Source organism: Struthio camelus, chromosome 8, assembly GCF_040807025.1.
Source record: "Struthio camelus isolate bStrCam1 chromosome 8, bStrCam1.hap1, whole genome shotgun sequence".
Lineage (NCBI taxonomy): Eukaryota > Metazoa > Chordata > Aves > Struthioniformes > Struthionidae > Struthio > Struthio camelus.
Genome location: NC_090949.1, coordinates 31258732 through 31284579, shown reverse-complemented (window position 1 = coordinate 31284579; position 25848 = coordinate 31258732). Strand labels below are relative to the sequence as shown.

At 39.2% G+C, this 25848-nt stretch overlaps 2 protein-coding genes across 13 annotated transcripts in view; one reads left to right on the top strand and one right to left on the bottom strand.

Annotated features, from left to right (window-relative positions):
• Positions 1 to 8870, top strand: part of NRDC (nardilysin convertase) — a 31426-nt gene extending 22556 nt beyond the window's left edge. Inside the window, exons 22-31 of the mRNA XM_068953109.1 lie at positions 196 to 358; positions 1426 to 1457; positions 1760 to 1898; positions 2457 to 2504; positions 2871 to 2923; positions 3564 to 3647; positions 5736 to 5826; positions 6159 to 6275; positions 6577 to 6666; positions 6945 to 8870. Of these exons, the coding sequence (XP_068809210.1) occupies positions 196 to 358; positions 1426 to 1457; positions 1760 to 1898; positions 2457 to 2504; positions 2871 to 2923; positions 3564 to 3647; positions 5736 to 5826; positions 6159 to 6275; positions 6577 to 6666; positions 6945 to 7142 (1015 nt within the window). The 3' untranslated portion in view covers positions 7143 to 8870. The remainder of the gene's footprint in view (positions 1 to 195; positions 359 to 1425; positions 1458 to 1759; positions 1899 to 2456; positions 2505 to 2870; positions 2924 to 3563; positions 3648 to 5735; positions 5827 to 6158; positions 6276 to 6576; positions 6667 to 6944) is intronic.
• OSBPL9 (oxysterol binding protein like 9) overlaps positions 8011 to 25848 on the bottom strand; it is a 69808-nt gene continuing 51970 nt past the window's right edge. For 9 of the 12 annotated variants that reach the window (XM_068953120.1, XM_068953124.1, XM_068953121.1 and 6 more), the window contains 16 exons: positions 22413 to 22451; positions 19295 to 19388; positions 18649 to 18750; positions 15373 to 15532; positions 14564 to 14676; positions 14159 to 14277; positions 13801 to 13886; positions 13325 to 13499; positions 11866 to 11950; positions 11481 to 11591; positions 11030 to 11093; positions 10751 to 10891; positions 9912 to 9990; positions 9464 to 9555; positions 8859 to 8994; positions 8011 to 8741 (listed from right to left, as the gene is read on the bottom strand). In XM_068953120.1, the coding sequence (XP_068809221.1) occupies positions 8667 to 8741; positions 8859 to 8994; positions 9464 to 9555; positions 9912 to 9990; positions 10751 to 10891; positions 11030 to 11093; positions 11481 to 11591; positions 11866 to 11950; positions 13325 to 13499; positions 13801 to 13886; positions 14159 to 14277; positions 14564 to 14676; positions 15373 to 15532; positions 18649 to 18750; positions 19295 to 19388; positions 22413 to 22451 (1671 nt within the window). In that variant the 3' untranslated portion in view covers positions 8011 to 8666. The remainder of the gene's footprint in view (positions 8742 to 8858; positions 8995 to 9463; positions 9556 to 9911; positions 9991 to 10750; positions 10892 to 11029; positions 11094 to 11480; positions 11592 to 11865; positions 11951 to 13324; positions 13500 to 13800; positions 13887 to 14158; positions 14278 to 14563; positions 14677 to 15372; positions 15533 to 18648; positions 18751 to 19294; positions 19389 to 22412; positions 22452 to 25848) is intronic. The other 3 variants (XM_068953114.1, XM_009683235.2, XM_068953119.1) reach the window with 1 other exon arrangement.

Below are 25848 nucleotides of genomic sequence, written 5' to 3'. Positions count from 1 at the left end.
ATGGGAGATCCAGCTAGCTGCCACTGAACCTGGCCGACGGTGGGCTGGGTGCGCAGGGAGGGTGGGGTGGGCCCATAGCAATGCTTCTGGCTACCATCTCCCTGTCTCCAGTGCCTTCCTGAGTCAGAAGCGGGATCTTTTACATCAAACAGCTCTTGGTAGTTTTATGATTTTATTTTCCTTGTTGCATTGCAGGGATGTGCGTCTCCTGATTTTAGAACACAGCAGGTGGTCCATGATAGATAAGTACGAGACGCTGATGAATGGCCTTTCCATCGAGTCGCTCTCATCCTTTGTTAAGGCTTTCAAGTCACAGCTCTTTGTCGAGGGTCTTGTACAAGGAAACTTCACAAGCAGAGTAAGTATCAGTTCAGCAGCTGACCCTTGTTGAACCTCGTGCTTCAAATGTGCTTGAATGCAGTTGCCGCAACTCTAACGCTGACCTGCAGCTGCTGCCTCTTCGGTACGGGCAATCCGGAGGCTCGCTGGCGCAGGGCAGCTTCACCACTAACAGCTCGGGAGCACTAGTGTGGATAAGTCCCTGGGGAGCCCTTCGTTGCCTGTTTGAATAGAGGTTTTCTTCAGAAATTTGGATGTGAACTGCAGAGAGGGGAAAACGTGGTGGAAATATGCCTGTAGCGTTTTCACTGTTGCCACCAGTTTTGATGTTGTTTGCTATATTGATTTATTTGATATTGACAACTTTGATGATGGTGCTGCAGGGGGAGGCTTCCCTCGAACTACTCTTTTTTTTTTTTTTCCTGGGATTTTGATTGCCCACATGGTTTGAGTAAACCTCACTGAAGTCCTGTCATCTTCAGTCTCATTAAACAGCTGCAGTATCTGTTGAAGGCTTCTACCCTGGGACTAGGTAACACACAGTCCTATGGAGCTGTTTAAAATCGGGTTGTAACAGGGCTTAGCCCCATGAATCCAGTGTCATGAGTGCAATTTGCTGCCACTTCTGTGTGAGCTAAGCTCCTTAACTCTGTAACTCCTATGTTAGTTTTAATGTTTCACTTACTTGCTCCCGTTCCCTCCACACAAGCCCAAGAGTCTTCTTCCCAGAACTCCAACTTCACGTGCAAGAGAGGGGCCTCATCCAATGGCCCTCGCGTGCGCCTCCCTTGCTGTTTTGATGGCTGAAGCATTTCTCCAGCTTTTGCACTCTCCTTGCTGGGAAGTTGAAGTCAAGAAACTGATTGGAGACTTCTGTTTTGCTTTGCCGCGTGCTGTGGAGGTGTCCCTCCTGACACCTGAGAGGGCGAGTCCTTGGGGAGGCTGTGGGGACATAGGTGGCATGCCAAAACCTGGCTGTACTCTCCTTAGGGATCACCTTCTCAGGCAACGTACTGGAGTGTGTGCCTGTGACCTGGGGCTAATAATTCTCTTCTAACTAAAACTTGTTTGCGCTTTCTCTCCTAGGAAGCAAAGGATTTTCTGAACTACGTTGTTCAGTGAGTATTTCTGACTCCAGCACCATTCTCACTTGGTAACTAAAAACAAGTTAAGATTCTTTTTTGGAGGAAGGCATCAGGGTGGGAGCAATGTAGCAATTGCCTCCTCCCACCCTGGATACAGTGCTGCTGGTGTTCCCTGGAGGTGGTGATTCATCGTGGCAGCTTAAGTAAGACATTGTTCCGGTTTGGGGAAGAGGAAAACAATGTCAGTCTGAGCATTTAAATATCTGGGGTATTGTATTGTTTTTGACCAAGATGTGAGCAGGGGTTTGACGCTCTGCTGTCTGCATTCCCTTCAGAAAGCTCCAGTTCGCTCCTCTGGCCCATCCCTGTCCTGTTCAGTTCCGGGTGGTGGATCTGCCAAACGCGCACCTCCTCTGTAAGGTGAAAACTCTCAACAAAGGTGATGCCAACTCTGAAGTGACAGTTTATTACCAGGTAACATGTTAGCTTTGTCTGTACAAGTTTATTCCTGCTGATACTTGCTGATGTTGTACTGATGTCACAGTCTTGAGAGTCAGTCTCCGGACAGGGATTTCACAGCGTGCAGTGAAAACTAGCACAGATGCATCCCCTTGGCCTCAGAGGCTAAACTCAACCCTGGTGGGCTCTCAAAGCAGGTGGTGTTTTGTATGTGGGGGTGCAGGTATGTGTCGTCCTGCCCATCTCCTCCCTTCTCCTCGAACTGGCATCTTCCCCTCCCTGCCTGTGTGTTAGAGAAGGGATAGGAGCTGGGTTTTGTACTGCCGTTATTTCCCAGTTTCCCTGCCACCAGTCTTACGGTCCTGGGTGGGGGAACTCCTCCCTTCTGCTTTGAAGGCTATGTTGAGGCTCCTATGGAAGCCAAAACCTTTTCAGCTCTCCCTGCCGTGAATTATAATGTCCTTAATGCTGCAGTCTAGGCTGAAGTTTGTATGTCACAGCTGTCACCTTGATCTGGACTGTAGCACTTAATTCCATGAAATCACCCTAAATTCTTCTCAATTTTCTTTTTAGTCAGGTGCCAGGAATTTAAGGGAATATACCCTTATGGAGCTGCTTGTGGTAAGTTGGTTGGTGTTTGTGTCTTTTCAAGCAGGCTTTTTCAGTAGTCATAACCCATGAAAGTGTCTTCCCTGAAAACAGTGCTTGGAGCTGAGTTAAGGCCATGGGGCTTAATGACACAAAGGTGACAGTATTGCTCACTCCGATTAGACTTTTAAGCGTTTGGGACAGGATACCCAAACCGCTTGAGTGATGGCAAGTATGGAAGGCAATGTTTTCTTAACTGCCAGCTCAGAAGGCTGAGACCTTTCCTCATTCAGTGGGTGTAGCTGGAAAGGCAGCAATTCCTTTTTTTTCCCATGTTGCAATCAGGGGTAGCTACAGAGGAGCACTGCTGCTTCTGTAACTCGCTTGGCTCTGTTTCAGATGCACATGGAAGAGCCTTGCTTTGACTTCCTGAGAACCAAGCAAACCCTTGGGTGAGTTCACTGTATCAGGATAGCTCCTATTCACCTGCTTTTGCTAGTCCCCTTTGCTGTTTTTACTTTGGAAGCCTTTTCCTGCACAGTGGCTAATTCCTGGGTTATTGTAACTGAAACAGCAGCATTACACATCAAAACCAAGAGCACCCTTCAACCCAAACTTCAGCTTAGTTGCTCTAGATTCCTGTAAAAATTGCATATTTTACCAGTAAGCTAACTTGGAATTATTGAGCAGAAAGTTGTTCCTTCCACTTCCTAAATAGTTTGCCATTCCGTATGGTCATGGCTGTTTTCATAGCAGCTCTGTGGTGGGAAGACTCCATCAGAGGCAGCCTTCCTTCTTTCCCAAGAAACTGGAACAAGCTTTTCACAGCTACAGGGGTATCGCTCTCTGTTTGAACTGGTTTGCAGGAATTATCAAACACAAATACTTTTTAAGGCTTAGAAGGATTTCCTAAAAATGAGAAAAGATTGAAGCGCTTTGATGGAGGAAATAATGGAAATAAAGAGTATTTTGAGACTTTATAACTGAGATACTGTTTTGTAAAGTGCCAGCACTTCTAACTTGTGGGTTTGTACTGTAGATGAAAAGTCAGTTGTGCTTGTGGAATGACTTTTTGTCTCCCTTTGCTTTAAGCTACCACGTGTACCCCACCTGCAGGAATACTTCTGGGATTCTTGGGTTCTCGGTCACTGTAGCAACGCAGGCGACCAAGTACAAGTAAGTGCTCAGGGCTCGATGTTCCCAGCCTTGCCACAGGGGCCAGGCGCCTCGGAGCTGCCAGTGCTCGCCAGGCAGCCTTGCCAGGTTCAGTTGGGAGAATCAGGCTGCAGCCCCAGGCTCATGCAGGATCCTCCTCCTCAGCGGTCAATCGAAGTGATCTCACAGGCTTTAGGCTGCAGCTGTGGCCCATGACCTTTTTGTTGCATGTTACTGTGAAGAGCACTAACCATGACATACTGTGTAGCTGTGGGCATATGAAAGAAATTGAGACTGGTACGTACTGTACAGAAGAACGTTGTGGTCAAGAGCCACAAGGGAACGATGGGGCTAGGGAATGTTCAAGTTTATCGAGGGCTGCAAGTCCTGCCCCAGTGGCCTAAAGAAAAAGGCAGTTGCTACCTCCCCTGGGATCATAATTTCAAGTCCCAGCTGGGACATGCATCTCTGATTTTAAAAGAATATTTCTTAAAGCAGGTCTCAAACTGTTCTTGCTCTTCTCTCTGGCTTGACAGCTAAAACCTGGGATCATGGGGCAGGCCAGTTCTGTTTAGTTCAAGCCCTGTCTGCCCTCCACCCCCCACCCCCCACCCCAGGCCGGGTCGGATGGGGCTCGGTTCCACGCAGGGAGATCTATTGCCCATTGTTAGCCTGCGACTCAGGACCAAGTGACCTTGCCTCAATGTCTATTTTGCTGTGTAAAGGGGTGCTGTAAATGGCACCTGTTGCTGTAGAGTGAACATGAAAGACCTCAGTGTAGAGCGTGTACACGTGTCAACCACTTTTAAGAAAAGCCATGTCTAACGAGGTGGTCAGTGGACGATGCATGGATTTGGTAGCAAGCATCTAAGACTCACTGGCTATAGTGAGGTAGCAAACTAAATATGTGACTGTATTAACATGCTCTATTTTGTTTAATGTACTTGCACAACATCCAGCTGAAGAATAATTACTGAGTGAAGGTCACTTACTTACTTAATCATCTTCTCTTTGTTTTAGTAGAACATGTCACAGCAGACTTAAGTCTGCTTTTGCTTGAGCTTTTGAGTGCACCTACTCTCATTTAAACAGTAGATGCAGTAATATTTACCTGTTTCAGGCCAGCAACTTTTATTCCAGGAGGAGCGTTGTATATGACTGGGAAGGGAATGTGAAAGCAGCAGGCCTGACGTTAGGTTGTTACACTGTAATACAGGGGCTGAAACGCACTACATGCATAAGCAAAGCAATAGCCTTAAGCTTCTGGAAGGGCTGCAGGCCTAACTTGAATAGAGATAAATAAGTCAAAGAGTAAGTAAAATATCACACTGCCCTTTTGAACATGCGCTCCTAGGAGCGAACACTACATAGCTTTTCTTCTGACCCAGTTTCAGCAGCTAGAATAGCAATAGTCCCAGCTTTAAGCGAAAACCTGCCGGTATTGCCTCCAGTGACCTGTGCCAAGGGTGAAGATCTGTCAAAGTTGTTGGAGGGATATATGAAATAGCTGCAGCTTATGAAAATGCTTCTCTGTTGTCAGGTTGTCAGGGAAGGTTTAATTAGCACAGAGTACTGCTACCTCTAATTTTTACATTTGCCTGACACGTCTAGTATTGAGTTCTGTGTCATCGGTGAAGGTTTAATATTTCAAAGGTGTCACAATCCATCACATCACTTAGCCTGTTTCTTTCCTCTTATCTTAAAAATGACTTTAATTCAACTGTCAAGGTGCAGGGCTCAAGAGCTGAAATTTAAACTGCAGCCCTGATACAGCACACCGTAGAGCCCGCAGCTATGTTTTGTTTAGCTTACCACAGCTTGGGTCCCTGATGGGTTTAGCAGAGACCCCCCCCCATCACAGCAGCTCCTGCTCCTGCAGCCTGGGTGCAAAAAGTCCCTCTGAACAGTACTTACTGGAGCTCTGGTTTTACTTCCTGGTAACAGGAAAGCTAGAAAAGCTGGTGTTCACAGAGGCGTGGTCTTTCAAGGGGGAGGGAATGGGCATTGTCCCACCAGGCCCTCTTTGTTTAATTGATAGCTGCTCTGCTACTTTACAACTTTACACCTCCCCCCCTCCCCCCAATGATTTAACTATTAACTGTCTTTTAGTTCTGAACTGGTTGACAAGAAAATAGAGGAGTTTCTTTCTTGCTTTGAAGAGAAAATCAAGCATTTAACCGAAGACGCTTTTAGCACCCAGGTAAAAGTTGCTCTTAAAACTCTTCCCTTAATTGTTAAGGGATATTTAAACGGGAGGATGTGGTTACACCTATCTAGCATTTCTGAGGTTTTTCTGGACAAAGGACCCATTATTTGACTCCTGCCTCTCCCTGTCTGTATTCATTCTGTTGCCACTTGTGCTTCTGGACATTTACAGTTAAGTCCAAAAACAATTAACTAACTGTTTTGTTCAATGTACTTTGGACCCTCTGTTAATTTACTATTTGTCTGTTGTCTTTAGTGATACTAAGGTACTTTAAACTCTTCAAAACTAGGGGTTTTTTTTTTGCTTGTTTTTTTCCTCAAATGTAGGTTACAGCTTTGATAAAGCTTAAAGAATGTGAAGACTCCCATCTTGGAGAAGAAGTAGACAGGAACTGGAATGAAGTTGTGACACAGCAGTATCTCTTCGACAGGCTTGCCCGTGAGGTAGTTAGATTACTTGCACGTTGGAAGTAATTCGTAACTTTTTTTTTTTTGCCTTTTTTTTTTTTTAAATAATGCCAAATGGAACACAGGCACTTAACTTTCTGCAGCCTTGTTTTAAAGGCAAAGCATAACTAGGGGAATTATCTGTTACAGTGATACACTGACCCTAAAACATAATGCTATTCTTAAAGGGTTGTTTTATATGATGGAATGTAGTTCATAGAGATACCATTTTCGTTTAAAATAACTGGTCCATCACTGTGCTGTTTACACCTCATCCCTGTATGTTTGTGGGTTTTAGATTGAAGCGCTGAAGTCCGTTACTAAATCAGACCTGGTCACCTGGTTCCAAGCTCACAGAAGCAGCGAAAAGAAAGTGCTCAGTGTACACGTGAGTGTTGCCTGGCGGTTCGAGGTCGTCTACTTCTGAAATGCCAAACGGAGGCTGCCTAACTCTTTTCCCACCACCTCCATTACTGGGATCCCAGTAAGAGGGTCTCAGTTTTGTTAGTTATCCACATTATTGTTTATATTTTCTAGTTTCCTAATAAATATCATCACTCAGATTGCATTTAAATATCTAGATCTAATTTTCAGAGCAGATGAGCTTTGAAGGAGGTCTAAATTATAAAAGTTAGAGCCAAATTTCTCTTTTGGTAACTCTTTCAGGTGGTTGGATTTGGAAAACACGAAGGGGACTCGGAGGTTACAGCTGTCGCAGAAGTACAGAATTCTTCATCTGGTGAAATACCTCATCTTACTTTCTTACCCTCATCCTCCTTGATGACTAATGTTACTTCCATCAAGGACATCAAAGCTTACACATCAACTCTGAATGTTCTCCCTTACCATAAAATATTAAAATAAAAATGACATCTTGCCCTGCAGTGATGTGTAATACAGGTGCTTTTTACAACTTACACATTGCAAAACTGGTTTTATTAACAAAGCTGCAGTGGTAGCTGAGATGAGGAAGTCCATTCAGGTACCGAGGTAGCTTCCCTCAAGCAGTTTTCAGCCAACCTTTCTCATTAATGTCCAGGTTTGTTAAGAACAGGCACAGCGCTGACTTCCAGCTGGAGAGAAGGGAGGGTTTTTCTTCCCTTCCCTAGAAAAACACCATGTATTCCTCTCCAGCTGTCTGAAGGTGGGGGCTGCCTTTTGTTCAAGCTGCCATGTGCATCATTCCTACAGTGCTGTGGCAGTTGCTTAACAGAAGTTACATTTCCTCAAAGAAAATAGTCTGCAGTTCTCCTGTAGGAATTACAAAGTGCATGTGGAAGGAAAAAAGAAAAAAAAAAACCTTAAGGCTTCAATCTTACACTGCTTTTTTTAAGTTTTTATGTATGTGCAAAGTAGACAAAACTGAAATTAAATCAAATTAATGCTAGATTTAAACTGTGGAAGGAGAATAGTTTGATTGCTACCTATAGTCGCTTACTCCGACATTATTTAACTTCAGGCTAAATTACAGAAATACAAAGGTTCCTACACCTTTAGCTAGTTATTAGAGAAGCAAGGCCAGACGTAGTTTCGAGAAAAATTCTGCTGTGAGTGGTGCAAATTCTGTTCCTTTTGCTAGTTCATTAACTACTTGAAGAACTAGGTTTAGCCACAAGGAGTCCACTGGAAAAACTTGTACTAATTCATTTCACATAAAACAACTGATCATCACTCAGCTGCAAAAACAATCTTGCTGCAAGGTTTATTATGAAATAAAGAAAAGTCCATAAGAGAAGTTTGAAAAATCTATTTTATGAAGCTTTAAGATGCATTGAGTAGAATTATCTATGGTTACATTTTAATCTCTAAAATAAAATAACAAAGTTATTTTGGGCAAGACACTGAAATGCCAAAAGATTTGATTATCATACAGGTGGAAGATAGTATTTACGTAGCATTTTCTAAACAAACTGTCCCATCAAAGGAATCCTCATATTTACACATTGCAAACATTAGCTATATTTAAATGATGTCTTGCATTTTTTTTTTTGTTGTTGTTGTTTAAATATGTAGGACCCAGGAATATTATGCAACTGATACCAAATGTCATGGCCTTCACAGTGGTTATACAAAGTGTATTCTTCACAGCCCAGATTTTCCATGCTTTAGAAGCATTAATAAAAGGGCTCCAACAGCCTGCCTTTGAAGCCTGAATATACTACCATTATAGCAAAGTCCAATATAAGTTACTGCACAGCCAAGACGTTTCCTGTTTTATATAACTGCTTATCTGCATCAGTAAGTCCAGTATCCCTGAGATAGGAACCACTGCAATTGGAGGGGACAGGTTCTCCAAAAGTTACATACGTGATAACTGATGACTATCTTGGTATCAGATGTAAACTTCGCTAAGCCAAGGCTTGAATATTTTCAGTTTTTATAACCCACTTAATGTTTACTGGCAGCAAGTCGTTTCAATAGCGGCTCATCATAAACCCAACATTCTCCATCTTCATGGAATAACTAGAAAAAAAAAAAGGAGGGGGGGGGAATAGTTTTATGTAACTTTTTTATGACTAAGTTGGAAAGGAATAGTAAAATGCTTCAAGTTAGAGAACACTGAAACTGAATAAAGCTCACCCTTGTTTCCCACGAGGTCTCATTCTCCTTTCTGGCTCTGGCTTCAGCTCTCTGTCTTTCTTCAAGCCTGTGCTTTGCAGCTGTAGCTGCATCAATGTCTCTGATTTTTAAGTTGTAGGTTACATCTTTCCATAAGCTTTAAAAAAAATAAAAAAAAAGAGAGAGAGAGAATGGAAAGGAGACTACGGAAGCAAATTGTGCGATGAGGCTATAGACATGTTACTGGTTATTAGTTATTACTATTTGTGTGAATTAAGGTAGGCCTCTCTTACCAAAAGGGCAGAAATAAAAACCATTATATGTTGAACCTCAATTGCACTGTCTATTGCCAGCAGTGGGAAATCTGTAAAGAGACTCTCTAGGCCTCCCTGCTACACTGGCTCTTGACAAGGATGCAACTGAGAACTGCAAGTCTTCTCTTCCCCATTAAAAACCCAGACCTGCTCATAACTTGGTTCTGTCCTGCAGCAAGGGCCCACTGAAGAGCACAGCTGTCTGTGCAATGAATGAAGTTAGGTGTATCCAGTTAGGCAGACTGTTTAATGTAAACTTGGGTCTTTCCTAACTAAAAATGTCTTACTTTTCAGTTTAACTAAAGTTCTTACCAGCGAGACTCATATTCTTCTTGGTCCTCCAGTTTCCTTACCTTCTTCTTAATTGTAGGCATTTTCTTGGTATCTATAAAGACAGCATTCTCCTAGAGAGTGAGAGGAAAAGAGAAAGAAAAAAAAAAAATCAGTTCTTCATGTATACTCCCTCTCACTCTAGCGTATTGGTTGTCAGAAAATACATTAACATATTTTTTTTTTTATTTTTATAACAAGACAGTGGTCAGGTTACTGTAATAAGAAATTAACAAAATAAACCCAGGACTCTCATCCTGAATTCAGCATTCTTGTCATCTTTTGTGACTCTTCACAGGAGTTCCAACTATTAAAAAAAAAAAAAAACAAACCAACAACCACCACACACACACACACAAGAACAAAATTAGCACTTAAACTCCCACTTTTGATGAAAATTTAAAAAAAAAAAAAAAAAAAGCTGCTTTACCCCTGTTGTGTGTTTTGCATACATGACACCATTCCATTCTCCTTCAATCGAGCAGAAGGGTTTCTTGTCATTAGGAGCACTAAACAGAGAAAAAGAATCGTTTTGCAGTTGTATTACACTAACCAAAAGACCCCAAAGGATCAGAACTTTACCCTAGTTGCTGTACAGTCTTTGATGTAAAGGGCTTAAAGTGATAACTGCCAATACAGAAAAGACAAGCTGTTTCATATTGGGAGGTTTTGCATGGATTAGTTCAAGTGGCACAAACCTTAAAAGAAAATGCTGTTCCAGTGTAAGACAGGTCTTGCCTTAGGACTGTCTGCAGTTACAGTTCAGGAAACTAACAACAGGCTTTCAAATCCAGGCTCTTCCCCTGGATTTAGAGGGAGCTAGAGGTCTTTAAAGATATGTAAGTTTAAAATGTTTGAAGAACTCACAATTTCTTGCCCAGATTATTGGGAAACACAAACGCGAGTTTAAGAATGAAGTGCCTCAACGTGCAAGTGTCAAGTGACTTAAAACCAGGTCATAAACATCTTTCGGCCTGCATCACTTTCTGATGTTCATATTACTGTTACAGCAGGTCTGCAAGTAAGATGGGATTCTCCCCTGAATTCTGCGTACAGATCACATGCATAGGGTCTAAGCAAAATACACCAGAACACAGGTATAAATAAATAAAAACAAAATGAGTCTGCAGCAGAACGTTAGTGACATGGCAGTAGGTTACTGGGTATAGCTTTTTCAGTATCTTACAATACTGTTGTATAAAATTGAGCTCTTTAAAAGACAGTCAGCAGAGAGAAGCGAGATTAACTGAAGAAAGAAAACAGGCTTACAAAATTTCAGCTGTAATTCTGTGCTTCTTTCCTCCATAAAATGGTTTTGTGTGGAAGACTATGGAAGCATTATAGCCTGTCTTTGAGCAATTAATACTGCATTCTCCACCAAGTTCAATCCACGGTACAGTGAGAATAGATCTGCAATAACAAATAGATATATATATATATATACACATTTTCATATATTTATAACCCTTTAAGTATTTAAGGGTTAAATAACCATTTAAGTATTACAAGACAATAAAAATGAAAATACCAGGTAGAGCATTTACTTGCCTTCCATAACCATTAGGGAAAGTCAAAATATAGTGTTCATCATAATCTAGGCACGTGACGCACCCTATCAAAGAAAAATAAAAACAGATTTAAAAAACATCCAACAAAATTTCTACAAAACTTTTCATAACAATCTCCTGAAATACTTCATTAAAAGCAGGTAACACAAAAAAGGAAAGGTGAAGAGCTTTATTTTTTCATAGCTGCTAAGTATGATTAGCTTCTAGAGAAGGCTGGGAGAACTGTAATGCTCACAAAGAAACTGGACCGAAAGTGATTAACCAGATTTTTTTTTTTTTTTTTTTTAACCACAGGGAATCTGAAGTTTCTAGATACTTAAAATCTAGATATAGCAATTCAAATGCTCCTCATGTTTAAGAGAATGATTTGAAATATTTTCTGTAAAAAAAAAAAAGAGCTGCAGAAGGTTAATTTCTCTCCAGACACTTACCTTGTCCTATATTATGAACACCAATAGACATTCCTAGGAATTTTGACTTGGTCCATATATGAGCATTGAATTGTATCCTCTTGCTAAAACACTCTGCGTAAAATGCTGAAACTGAAGGAAAAAAAGTGTTAGCAAGACAGTAATACTTTTTTTTCCCCCCCCAAATTACTCTATCAGGAAATACTGCAAAGGGCCCAATACTTACAGGGCTACAGAGCTTGCAAATTGTTTCTCATGAAAACAGTCTACAGACAAAACAGCTTTCAGCTCTCAAATTCATACATAAACCATAAATCCAAGATCTAAACTAAAAGCTGACTTTACTGTTGCTCCTATCCAGATAAATGAGATACCATCTCTATTAGCAGAGTTACTGTCAACTTACTCGGAGGATGATGAGAGACCTGCTCTGCCACAAACGTTACGCTGCTTTTACTGACCCAAGGAATTGGTCCTTCTGAAACTGGTTCCTGCAAGATAATAGAGTTTTTTTCATTCACTGATGGTGTTTTCAAAACACCCAAAAGTGACTAGACGCTTCTAAGAGTGGCTACTTCCACATTTAGAATAGACTTGTAAAAATGTATCGCAACAGTCTTAATGCATTTGCCAGTTGGCTTATTTGAGTAAGGAATAACTCCTTATTTCTGAACCTATGCCTTTTAAAGAACTTCCAATTTCTGTTCTCTTGTTTTTACCATAATTGCATGAAGAGCCATGTCCATGATCCTGAATCCCCAGTTAAACTGAAGAGTCACATATAAACCCAATTACCAAGTATTACTTAAATCTACTTAATTTCTTATTAAGTAATAGCAGAGGGGTGGCAGAGAATTTCCATTTTTGCTTCCAAGGAAGTTTGATATGCATATTAGCCATAATCAGATTGTGTGTGTCACACAACCATATAATATATTCATTTCCTGTGGCAAAACAGGAAAATATAACTCAATTAGAAGCAATGGAAGCACCAACACAATACTGTCCTTATGTCAGCACAGTCCAAACGTTCACCTCAGAAACGACAGGAAGATTTAATCAAACAAATAGTAAATGCGAAAAAGAGACTAAGAGAGAGAAGGAGATATTTTGCTTTGGATCAGTCCTGAAATAAACAAGAGGATCTACAGCTTCTTCCAGAATTAGTGGGACATCGAGTTGACTATGGTTCACGTGCACAAATATCTCATACATAATCCCTTGAGGCTGACTGAAGCTTGGACAAACGGGGGAAAAGCAGAGATCACAGACTGGCAATTTCAAATTGCCAAAGTGAGTCTTTTACTCTGTTCTTCACTTGGCCAGATGTTTCCAGTAAAGTACAAAAGGAATAGTAGCCAGATAAAGACGTACGACTAAAATAGCTCAGAATCCAAATTTGAGAAGTATGACTTCATGCCTTTCAAAAATCTAGGAAAGGATTTTAAAGGGAGAATTAAATACAGCAGAGAAACTGCATTGCCTCCCAGGTTCTAAGGGATGGAAAGAAATCCCACTATTATAATGCAAGTTTTAGAGAACTGATAAAAATCAGAACTTTGGAAAAAAAGAAATTCACACTCAGTGCTAGAAAACAGTTCAGAAAAAAGTTTTCAATAAGTTAAAAGGTTCTTTAAAATAATTAAAAAAAATTATGGCTCAGATTTTGCTAAGCAAGGTATTTTAAACATCATCTGCCCAAGGAAAAGGAGAAAGGGAGAAAAATCAGTTAAGGAATTGCCACGTTATGTAGTAAAATTGACAAAAAACACAGCATAAGCCATTTCAGTCAGTAAATTAACAAAGCTTAGGGAATTACTTGCATGCGTTCTAGGTACTAGAAAAGATACCACTAGAAAACTAACCATATCATCTTCACCTTCAGTGCCTGGTAATACCCAATGACATCGGAAGATCTCACCCAAAATGGGATTGTACGGTTTTTTAGCAACCGACCCTTTTCTTCCTGCATGAAAAGCTGAGAGGTACCATTTAACCACTTGCACCATTCGTTCCTTCGGATCCTTCTGGTCACTAATGCTACATGGACCAAAAGAGAGATAAGAAGGACAAGCAATATGTAATACAAGCAAGTCCCCGATTCCTAACAGAAATCAAAATGTAAATACTAACACTCTTAAGTATCTTTACCTTAAACACAGCAGAGTTTTTCAACAGCTAGAAGTTTTGACTACTGCGTTTGACTACTTTGACTAACTTTCAAGTTTAGCTCAAAACCCAAGCACTGTTATTTAAAGCTAGTAACACATTTTTGACAGCCCTCAGGGGCTATAAGCAACATCCGAACCAGCTAAAATGCTCTACTTTGAAAATCAAATACCTGACAAATAAGTCCGGATGTGCAAAGAAGTCGGCATACATTTCCAACAGTGATCGTCTTTCCAGGATAAAAGTTGGAAGGACCACCTGGAAAAAGAAAAATAACTTACAAATCAAGATATTTTAACATCCTGCACAAAAGCGCTCTACATACTAATTGTGAGTGGCTTACAAACTGCCCAAGGCATTCATTTTTCCCCCTCCCAGTAACAACTCCAATTAAAAAAAATTTATCACACAAAAGAGATGACAGCTTAACTAGCTCTCAAAACAAACGCAGTTAGAATATTACTTTAATGTTGAACTAATTTACACAGAATTCAGGGTAACTCCCGCAAATGAACAGTAGGCAAGCTTACCTTGGTTAGATCCATTCCTAATCTAACTTGTGATAAGAGGTGCATGATAACGCTCTTATGTTCTTCCACTGATTCTCCTTCCCCATCATCATCTCTGTCATCAGGAGGATCAAAGAGATCTAAAGAGAAAGACCGAATAGCTTTTGTTTTTCTTTGCAGAAAGATATAAAACCTTCAAAGACTGCCTATATTAATTTAGCATACATATAAGGTGTCCAAAAAGCCTTACTCATTAAACAAAGATTTTTAAATCTTCAAGTTATACAATGCTCCATTAGTAGAGAAACAGCAAATACACCATTTTCCACAAGTATGTCATATATGTGATCATACATGTATCAACATGGTTTACACACAAATTAACAACCAAAAGCTCCCTACTGAAAGTTAATGCAGTCCTCTTACCAGCATCATTTGTCCCATTAGACATGGAAGAATTGAGGGACTCTGTGGTATCTGGACGTTTCAGGCTACTTCCCGTGCTGCTGCGAGTCAGAAGGGCAGCAGACCCTGAAGAACTAAAGAAGAGTACTGAGTTCTCATGATTCACAACGAACTAATTCAGACCGAGTTATTACAATTTGATGTACACTGGCACCAGTTTTCTAAGGAGTTCACTGACAGACAGTAGCATATATGCTACATGCCGATTCACGGAAAACTTAAAAGGGAATGGAGTCTAATGCCTGGGAAAGCCTGCACTCTTAGGTTATAATGTAACACCTAAAGGCGTAAAAAGGCTGACTATAATTCCTCTTTGAAACACGTACCATCTCTTAAAATTCATTTTCTAATAAAGCAGAACAATAAATAGAGATTTTCGGGGAAGGAAGTCAACTTTTTAAACATTTTCTAGTAGAAGTGAGAAGGATCATGTATTTACCAAATGCTGCAACAAATACGTATGAAATACCCAAAGGTCACACATTAATTCTCTTTATGAGCTGGTGACTTCCCAAGTTTGGTCTGCATTAGCTTTGCCAATATATATATCAGGTGGAACGAGGAGGTAGAAGGAGGAACAGGGGAGGAACCTGCATCCCTGGCAGACAACTGGGCTTTGGGGGAGTGATCTTACTCTGTTACATGAAAAAAAGCTTTTTGCCAGTATGACTTGTTCGCTTATTCAGATTAACTAACAAGAAGTAGACAAGCCATGCGCTTGTAGATAAAAAACTGTATTCAGCAGGTACTGCAGTCTTTCAGCTACTTACTCTATACATCGCTTTGGGGAAGAACTGCTCTGATAAAATTCGTCAGCATCATAAAACTCATCCTCACTGCTTGAGTAGGAAAAATCCGGGACTGTATTTGGAGAGAGATTGACATGGCTCGGAGAAGTTAAGCTGCTGCTAGGTGCTGACTGTCCACTTCCTACGGAGTATTAGGAAGAATTACAGATTTAATACAACAGAAATAATTTTAAAATCCACCAGTTCTAACTTACGAATAGGACAGATCAAATTAATAAAGACTAAAGTGAACTCAGAAGATAAGATAACTTACAAAATTAGAAGTGATAACTGGTCAGGTTCATGTTCAATTTCATGTAACAGCATTTAAGATTTCTGGCATCTATTTGGAATTTTCCTTCCCGCACCACGTGTCCATTGCCCCATCCTTTTGCTGCGCATCTCTTAGGAAGAGAGCCTGGCTCTGCCTTCTCTATACCCTCCCAAGAGGTAGCAGAGGACAGCAATAACATCCCCGCTTAACCTGACTTTCCTAAAGCTGAGCAAACCCAGTTCTCTCAGCCTCCAAGTACACCATGTGCTCCAGCCTCCTAATCATCTTGGTGGTCCACGTCTTCCTTGTACTGTGGAGCCCAAAACTATACACAAAACTAAAAAGGACTACAGGAATCCTGTCTCACCGCTAACTTACAATTCTTCAAAACAGTCAAAACAATAAAAACAAAACAGGGATCACCGACACGCACCATTTTGTTTCGTGGAAGCCTAAGTCACAACCGAGGTTATTAAGCAAACTAAGGTGTTTACATAAACAACATAATCATCAGAAATTAACTAGAAGATGAGCTGCATAGAGTAAGACTAAAAGCAAAACTTTGTCATTACAAAGTCTGTCCAAAAGCTAGCAGTGATATCCTTCATTCTTCAGATTGGGGCAAGTATTGCTTAAAACATTTATTAGTGTTCTGGGAAGGCAGGGTAGGAATAAGTAACAGAACATAACTATTTACATGCACAAAGTCAAAAAAAAAAACTTAGGAGGGAGCTGAGTTTTAAGATGACTGGACAATACAATCAACACATCAGATCAGGAAAGCAACAGTCGTTGTAGACAGATCACTGAAAAATTACGTTAGGTATGTAACTATGGTTTTAAAAAAGTTAAAAGACTAACTTTCATAAGGAATTGTAAACAGAGATGATTATAGCAACTTCATACACTTCAACAGTGCAATCTGAAATAGCATATGTAATATTGGTCAGTTCATCTTAAAACAGATGCTACTGAAGTTAAAGCAAAGAAATACTCAAAGACTGAAATAACTTGTACGAAAAAATACTTTGTAAGAGTAGCTTATATTTAATGTAAATGAGCAAGAGAAAATATGATAAAAACATTCAAAACAGTATATGATCTATAGGGGATTTCATCTTCCTTTTTCAAAGCACAAGATTTTCCCTATTACATTGGATGATACATTCAAAACCAGCACACAAGTAAGAATTTTCCCCGCAGTTTAATTGCATGTTGTATAATTCATTTCACATGAAGCATCTGGGGTCAAGGACTCAGAATTTTAAAGACTTTTTATAGTTATAGTTAGTATACCCTACAGGATAGTTAATCATTAAAACTCTGTGGAAAGAGCATTAAACCTCGAGCTCCAAAGGTTAAGCAAATCTCTAGGTGTTAGCATTCAAGCTGACACCTCCTGCTGGGAAGCAGATTATCCCACAGCTGCTTTCTGCAGAGCTCTCATTGCTTCTTCTGAAACAACTGCAGGTAGGTAATGAATTAAGATGGATATCAGGTCCAACTTACGATGGCAATTTCTATGTTCTTCCTACTTTAAGTCCCACTGAAGACAAGAGGGGAAGAGTCAGAAAGGAAGGAGTATATAGTAAAATATTTATCAATTTCTAATTCCTTAAAAATGAAGTTTTATAAAGCCAGTGGCAGTCTAGAACTTACTGTATTGCTTTTTCTCCCTCATTAAGACTTTAAGTCAAATTAGAGATTCTTAAAATACTACAATTACAACTAGCTCAAACAAGGACGACACGAGGGTTCTTTTTTTCTTTTCTTTCTGTTTTGAGGTGGGTGTTGGTGGTTAAACAATACTCGCAGCCTGTTAGTTTATTAGAATATAAATGAAAACCAAGTAGTTAGTGAGACTTTTTCTACGTTACAGCAATAAATCAGGTTCTATTTTTAGTTCCGTTTAACTTTAGTTTAGGGGACATCTCATCACCTTTTTCAACACAAGTGGATTAGTTTTTTGCTATTTGAACAAAATACTATGATCCAATAAAATATTACAAGTTCTGTAGGTCAATTTCATTTTTCGCACAGCATTTCAATAATTACTCTTCAACTGTTAAAGCGAGAAAGCCGTAGAAATCAAATGTGAAATAAATGGGAAAGGTTATTTTACATCATAAAATAAGTGACAATCTCTCGTAATTCAAATGAATACTATTGTTTAAGGGGGAGAGGAAGGAACCAACGAATTAAAAAAAAAAAAAAAAAGAAAGGTCATGCATGATGTAGTAACTGCAAAATCCTTGTGCTGATTACTACAAGACTGTGATGCTGGAAAACAAGCAAGCAAGCTAGCAGTATTCTTATATATTTAAGTATGATACTTAGGAGCCAGCATAATTGATTTTAACACAACACTGAAATGGATGTTGATTAAGGGCAAGATGTAGGCCGATTTGATCATGATCACTTGTGTGTGAAAATGACCTACAGTGGAAAAGATTAAAAACTAAAGAGAAGGAAAAACTGTGGGTTTTTCGAGAAAGAAAGGAAGAAAACGAAGGCCCTGTGGAAGATTTTATTTGACTCAGTATTTGGAAAGCAAATGCTACTACACACGTTTGGTAGAGAAATTTACTGAGACCTGGTAGTCACATCACAAAGGTACAGGGAGACAGACTCCTCTTGCTTCACAGCTATTTCTCAGAATTGTAGCAAAACGTAGGTTAGACCAGCTTACAAGTTTATCAAGTTAACCAAGCAGTTGTATGCCCCTCCCAAAACAACCCAATCAAACAAAAAACCTCTCACACATCAGAACAGAAAATGTGAAACTGATAAAGCGATCAGTGGGAACATCAGTGTTGCTCACACAAAGATATAAGACTAAGAACAAAATTTCTAGTAGTTTAAACTCTTCCTTTATAATTGGCTTATACAACGTTAACATAATAAATAGTCGCATTACATTATAGACACTATATATTCAGGTTTTGTTTCTTGTACTTTGATCAGACAGTCACACAAAACTGTACCTGTACTATTTGGTGTCGGAGTCTGATTTCCAAGTGATGCTACCACAGGTCCCACTGGCAAAGATGAGGGTCGCTGCTCTGATTTGCACAACTGAGCAGGTTCTAGGGGGATATTTTGGTATGTTAAACCAAACAACTCAGAATCCACGTTTAAATAGGAGAACTGTGCTTTTGTTGGGAAGGAGATTCCCCATTGCTTCACCTCACCTTCAAAAAAAGAAGCCCTTGTTTCTAAAAGCCATTTAGACAGAAAAATGCATTTTTTCCATCGTTACCTAGCTTTTTTCAATAATAGGCTAAGATGGCATTAAGAAAAAAAATACCACAGTTAGTTAAGGTCTTATCTTTTCTGAAAACTATCATTTCATTTATTCTAAAAATATATATATTAGAAATGTAAGCTAGTAATTTAGAACAAGACAGACAAATCAGCATAATCACAAAACTACGGGCTCAGGCTGGCTCAACGCTTCCCACTCCTCCTTCCTTCACACTGCTGTGGTGTGTGTGCACCGAGCGCAGTGCATCTGCTTTGCGAACATGACACAGAAGCAACCACCGTTAGGCAGCCTCTCCCATCTAGACTGCAGTTTCACCCCGCTCTGTTCATTAGTATTTCTCCTGAGCTTCTTTCTGTGTACCATACCTGGAGGTATGACGGTCTGGGAAGGCATTGTGCTGATCACTGACGGTTCCAAAGGACTAGGCTGAAACACTGCGTCAACAGGATTTATAGTACTCTGAGATAAAGAAATAAGAAGTACAGTCTTTTCTTAGTTTAAAAAAAAAAAAAAGAAAAGAAAAAGAAAAGAAAAAAAGCATAGACAGTAAGAACACTGTGAGCGCAAGAAATGCCCAAATGCAAGATAGCAAAGTCCTAAGAGAGAAAAGTGACACACAAATTGACAGTTCAGGACATGAGAAATACTTTCAAAATGGTTAATACTTTGATCCTTTACAAAAACTTTAAAATACTAAACTGAATTTGCTACAGATTTGAATTATTCTGTAAAGAGCTCTGTATTGCAAGTTTTATCTTCTGCTATGCTTGCCAACGTCCGCTAACAGCTACTGCGTGCGGGAGGGGAAAGCTGGACGCAAATCATCTGGCAAAATTAGGATAAGCAATCTGTATTTTTATAAACAGCTTCTTCAGAAAATAATTTGTCCAGACAACACTAAATCGCTGCACGAATCGAAACAGAATATTTACACGTTTACAGCCGTAAAGTGCCATTTTGTTGCCAAAATTCTTTTGAATACAAGCTGACAGTTTTCAGTACATCTCCATCTCCAAGGTCATTTCAATTTGCTTACAAACTCAGGCACTCCGAAAACCAAGTACCAACCCAACTCCGCACTCAAAAGTCATTGACTTCAGTAAATGCTCTTGGCTTTTAGATTTCCAAGACGCTTGCGGAATAAGTGACAACGTCGAAATCAAATTAGCACGATTTTACCTTGCTTAACGGACCTTTGGTTTTGTTATAATCTAACAATTGCTCATATATAAGCTTACATGCAAAAAATGGATTTGCCATGTTGTTCTGGGCTAATAATTGGGTAAAAGGCATGTAAAATCCTTTTCCAAACCTTTTGCAATTAAAAAGCATTAATATGTCAGAACTGCGAAAATAATTACCTCAATTTTTTAGGAGGTCTTGCTACTACGCTTAAATAGAAAAATACCAAGCACAGGAAGTAATATAATAATACTGAGTCTTATTTTTAAAAAAAGTTCTGCTAAAAAGAAGTGCTTTGCTTTTAATTTTAATCTGTGTGTTTAATCCTATCCTCTTTTTAGATCAATAAGTAAAATTTTACTATTAAAAAAAGTCACCAATCTTCTTCCCTTCCTTTACTCTTAAATAATTTTCATTTGCATGGAGACTGAGGGAAACTGATCGTTTCAACCCTCCTCCCATCTTCCTACACATGGATGACTTCTTCATTGCCTCTTTTCCTAGTTTACTCTTATTCTGAACTTGACTCCTACGTGAGGATCAGCAGTCCAATGTTTAATTGAAAACAAAACTACTATTCCCTGTTCATTAAAAAAAAAGAAAAGAAGAGAAAGAAAGAAATTGCTCTCCCAAGCTTTTGACTGATGTGACTTATGACTATTATGCAAATAATCCATCCAGTACACGTACTGCTACGCCACTGCTTTCCAGCTTAGAAACAACCATCCCTTACACATTACTTCAACTGCTTGCGCAATTATGCACGCAACATAGGTAGGCCCCTGTCCCACATATTTCACAGCTAAAATCACGAGCGGACCTGAGAGACTTAAGAATCAAGATGAGTCCTGAGATATACAAAATGTTATTGCTGTTTCTACCTCCCCTAGCTTTCAGAAAAGCTAATAGCAATATGATGTAGAACAATGGTACGATAAAGGAGAGAACACAGCAACTTCAGCTTTGAATTTGTATATAGGATTGTAATCTTATTTTTAAACATGTCTCCGTGCCGCACCATTAACTGCCGTTTTTCCTCAAGTATGTTGGGGTATGCCGTCATGGTTTAGAAGCAGAGAAAGGCATATCTAAAAGCATTTCCTTTTCTTTAACTTTAATAATAATTTTTAAGAAACAGTCAAGGAAAAAAAAATACCTCCCTTCACCATGATATCAAGCTGATAGCGTATTCCTGCCTGAACCTAAGTGATACCCTGACCTTAAATCCATGCTAACGTGAGCTACGCTCTCATCTCAGTGGCATCAAGATTTCAGCCCTCACAGTCAGTGCTGCACGACCTTATACATTCTTACAAAAATACACTTTTTTCCAACATAATTAGCCCAGAGACAATTAGAGTAGTGGCTAATAAAGTTTAGGACTATCAAAAAGTCCTAATATCTACTGAATTTCTGAGAAGAGAGAGAGTTAAGAAGCAAACGTGTAGAGCTGCAGATCATCTCTGCCACAGGAAACTGCAGTAGCATACAGCTGCGCAACCTCTCTTCCAGGGCACGCAACAGCACCTATTCCATTACACTGAGACCTGAATTATGTGGTTCTCCACATATATTTACCTTACTTACAATAAGCATGAAAGAATTTGTACCTGGATCCTTACTTCAAAGTTCACACAAGAAAAATCATACTACTAAAACTGTATGCAATAGAAAGTAGGGCTGGGAATTACCGTCAACTGCAATTAAAACCAATTATGATTTTTTGAAAGCTATGTTATACTGAAACCAACCTCCTATTAAAAACATCTGAAATGTATTCAGGTGACAAAAACGGAACAAAGCAACAGAAGTCACATATGACTGAAACCAAGGATGACAGAAGTCATTAAAAATGAAGAAGTAATATTAAAGATGAAACACTGCTGAAACAGACAGAAGACAACTTTGTGTCAGATAAGCAGCACTGTAGAGAAGACAAACTACTTGAAGCACACGGATAGCAGATCTAGTCTATACATAAGGATACTTCAGATGGAACACAAAACTATTTCTATCCCAACGGTTGCCCCTTCCATCTGCTCACATGGCAGATTTTTATTTAAGTGTTCAGTCATAATACTGCCATTTAAAACAGTCCATATAAAACTGGTCACTATACTACCTAATGGCAAAAGTGGCAGCCAACCTCTGAAGCTAACAACTCAACAGTATTTTTAACGAGAGACTTGAAGCAGTAAATTAGAGAAAGAAGAAAGTATGTTGCAAAATGAGTGGAAATTCAGGTCTCTGTTCACATGTTCTGCAGAAATAAAGGGAGACAAAGATTAGATTTAAACTTACTATAAGTCCATCTGCGTGCTTCTCCTCATTATTTTGGTCCTTAAGGAAAAAATGTTAAAAATATCAACATATCAATCTTGTATGACTTTTCAGTTCTGTGTTATGTGAGAACTATAACAGTTAAGTTTCTCTCAGGAATGTTTACATGTTCTGCCATAAAACATTAATGTTTCTTATCATGTGATAAAGCAATTAGATTCGGAAGAAACAATTCTATACATCATCACTGCACTTCTGGCGATTAGTGCGTTCTGAGGACCCGCCCACACAAACTTGAACAATTTAAAAAAAATATTTCTTCTGCACTGTATAACGCTATTATGCCTTACAATGTACGCTCCTGCTAAATAGCTAAGAGTCCCCCAAAACATGCTCTGTAGTACCTGTGAGTCCCTAAATACTGAAACACATTGCTCTTTAGAAACAAAGAGCCTAACGATCAGCATATAGGTCAAGTTGCCAAAAGCACTTCGGGCTTTGGAGAGGCAAAAGTGCCTTTTGAAATTAGACATTTTAAGCTCTACTAGATTTCAAAACCTGTTCGTTTTATTAAGAGACTAGCTTTTGCCTAGAGGCTTATGTGAAGAGCAGGTAACGCATGGAAAGAACTATCATCGGGGGAAACGTCACTAGCGACAGGTAAGTTAACGCCAATCTGCAGCGAGCACAGTTTTAACACTGTGCCAGCAACAGTGTTAAATTTTATTAATACATTCAGTCAAATCTCTTCATTTCTGCCAAGAAATTCATATTAGCCAGTACATCTACCCATGGCTTTGTTCAGTGCAAACAGTAAGACATCTGCAGAGTATTTCCTCAAATTTCCAGTTGTCAAAGTTATGAAGAAAAAGAGAATCAAGAAAAGAAAAAAAAGCTGTAAATAATATTGAAAATAAAGTTAGGACATACATATGTTTGATACTTAAAACGGCTACAATATTACACTTCCCTTTAGCTTATACATTTAGCAATAGGCTGCCCAAATTTCATGTCTGCTAGTTGACGCTCCTTAAGCAAGGTTTTCAGTGACAAAAAGGGGACACTACAGACACCGAGTTCCTTTGGGTTGCCAACTGACAAACAGAAACGCCACCTGTGCCCAAATACATTAACATTTTTTCCCACATACAAAATGTCCATGTTACGTTATCATCTCTTGTGTCTAAGAAATAAAACTAAAGGTTGGTATCCTATCTCAGCGGTGCAGAACCAGCAACGCGTGTGGCATGCTGAGGAGGTAAGGAAGGGAGAAATGCCACAAAGCTAGACAGGCAAAATTGACCGGAAGTGATGGGGTGAAAAAGGGACGGTAAAGATCCAAAGCTAAGAATCTAAATAATAAGAGCTACTTCATAAAATGCATAATATACATTTCTGTTACGAGACTGCAGTTCAGCAAACAGAAACCATTACATATATTTTACACGCAGAACTTATAAGCAAAACTGGGCACCTTCAACTGTCACTCACACAAGTCAAACGCTTCATCTACTCATCCCACTTGGTTTGTTTTGATTGCTTTTCAGTAAGGCGTATGTGTAAAAGCACTGTGGCATTTTATATACCTATTTAGTTGGTCTTTACTTCGTTATTAAGTTACTCATATTCCTATTATTCATTATTGTACGAGACAGTCTGTTTTAAGTCCACAAAGTAGTTCAACTTAATGCACAATAAGAAACAGATTCACCTCAATATATCAAAATCATCCAAATAATAAGGGCTACATATTTGAAACTGAAATAAGTTCTAAGTATATAAAAAAGTGATGCCATTTCTCAAGTTATATAACCAATCAGCAGGCAATTACGGAGTGTGTCTCCTAATGGGAAAGGCACTGCAGAAGTAAAAACGGGAGGAGTATTGATAAAATGTCTTAATTTTAGCAGTGTAAGTCAACAGCCATACTTGCCTGATACCTTTGGAAAAAAACTTCTAGAATCTCAGAAGGTTATACAGTGGAGAACTGAACGGAAAGCTACCAGTCAGATTCCAGAAATTTTTACATATATAAAGTTTCACATACATGCAACTGATGGAACTAAGAGTAAGGCTTTCCTATAGCGGTAGGAGATCAGGGTATCAATACAGCTTACGGAAAGGAAAAAAAGAAAATCAGAAATGCCATGTAGTCAACAGCTATATTTGCTTAAGGGAGAGAGAAAAGGAAGACAAAGCAGAAGAGAGGCTATTAAAATAGCAGGAAGATTTAAAGAGGATATTTTTCACTGCATGAATCAACTTCTTCCATTTATTGAATTAGTCTCCCAAAGGACTCCGACTCCATCTACCTTTATGATCATATGCTACTTGGAGCAGTAGAGCCCTGAACCTGATCGAAAAAAGGCCATATAACTGCCACTGCAAGTTCAGGTTTGTCCGCTATTTCCCAACTTTAAAAAGATAAGCTTGTCATCAGCACGAGATAAGCGATCATATTTGCCCTTGCCCCACTAAACTCACCCACAGCACGTTGCAGAAATGGAATCTGATAGTCAGCAGGACCAGAAAGCTAACTGAGTCGCCTGTAACCAGCTTTGATCAAGAATCTGAAAAGCAGATTATAATTCTGCTCTTTCAGCTTTGCTACTAATTGCACAATTGAGCTAAAAAAAAAAATACAAAATTTCACAGGAATGGAACCTCTGTGACAATTACAACAGTTAGATACATTTATATAGTAAGTAAACAAGAACGAGGCAGTCTCGTTACACGTTGTTTCTCCAGCTACCTCAATACAGCAAGTTACATATCTGCATAAGAAAACTAGGATACTATCATCTCATCTATAACTGAATGAGTTTCGCATCCGGAGGAACCTGATCCTGCAAGGTTCCGAATACTTCAATTTTCACAGGCCTCAAAATTCTGTAAAACCTATCTGGCATCTAGAATGAAGACAAACAGCAGCATTATATTTGAAAGCCCTTAAAAAAAATTGATCCAGAGTACAGGGGGAAAAAAAAAAAAATTGAAGCACCTATGCCTATTTCCAAATAAATTGAGTTATGATTAAATTCAGTCTTAAAATCTGAAAATGGCATGTTAGTTTCTTTGCAGAATAATGTCTTCCTTAACTTTGCTCCTGACATATAAATAAATGGCTCATAGTTAACAGATCCTGAATACCACATATGAAAGCCTGTTAGAACAGAACTTGGGCAAAAAAAATCCAGTAAGCAAATCTCACTAACAAGATAATAAAACATTTAAGTGCTGTGAAAGTCTATCACCCATACTGTTTTCTCAAATAACATAATTCTCAAGAAAATACAACATTATTATAAACCTGAGACCTATTAAAAGCCTTGTCAAATCATAGTTTCCATCATCAACATTACAGTTTTCCCTCTTACTGTTTATGCTAGTCACATTCTTAGAAGAAGCAGAAAGACTAGTTCACTTCATTACATTTTTCTTCTGTTACCCTTACATT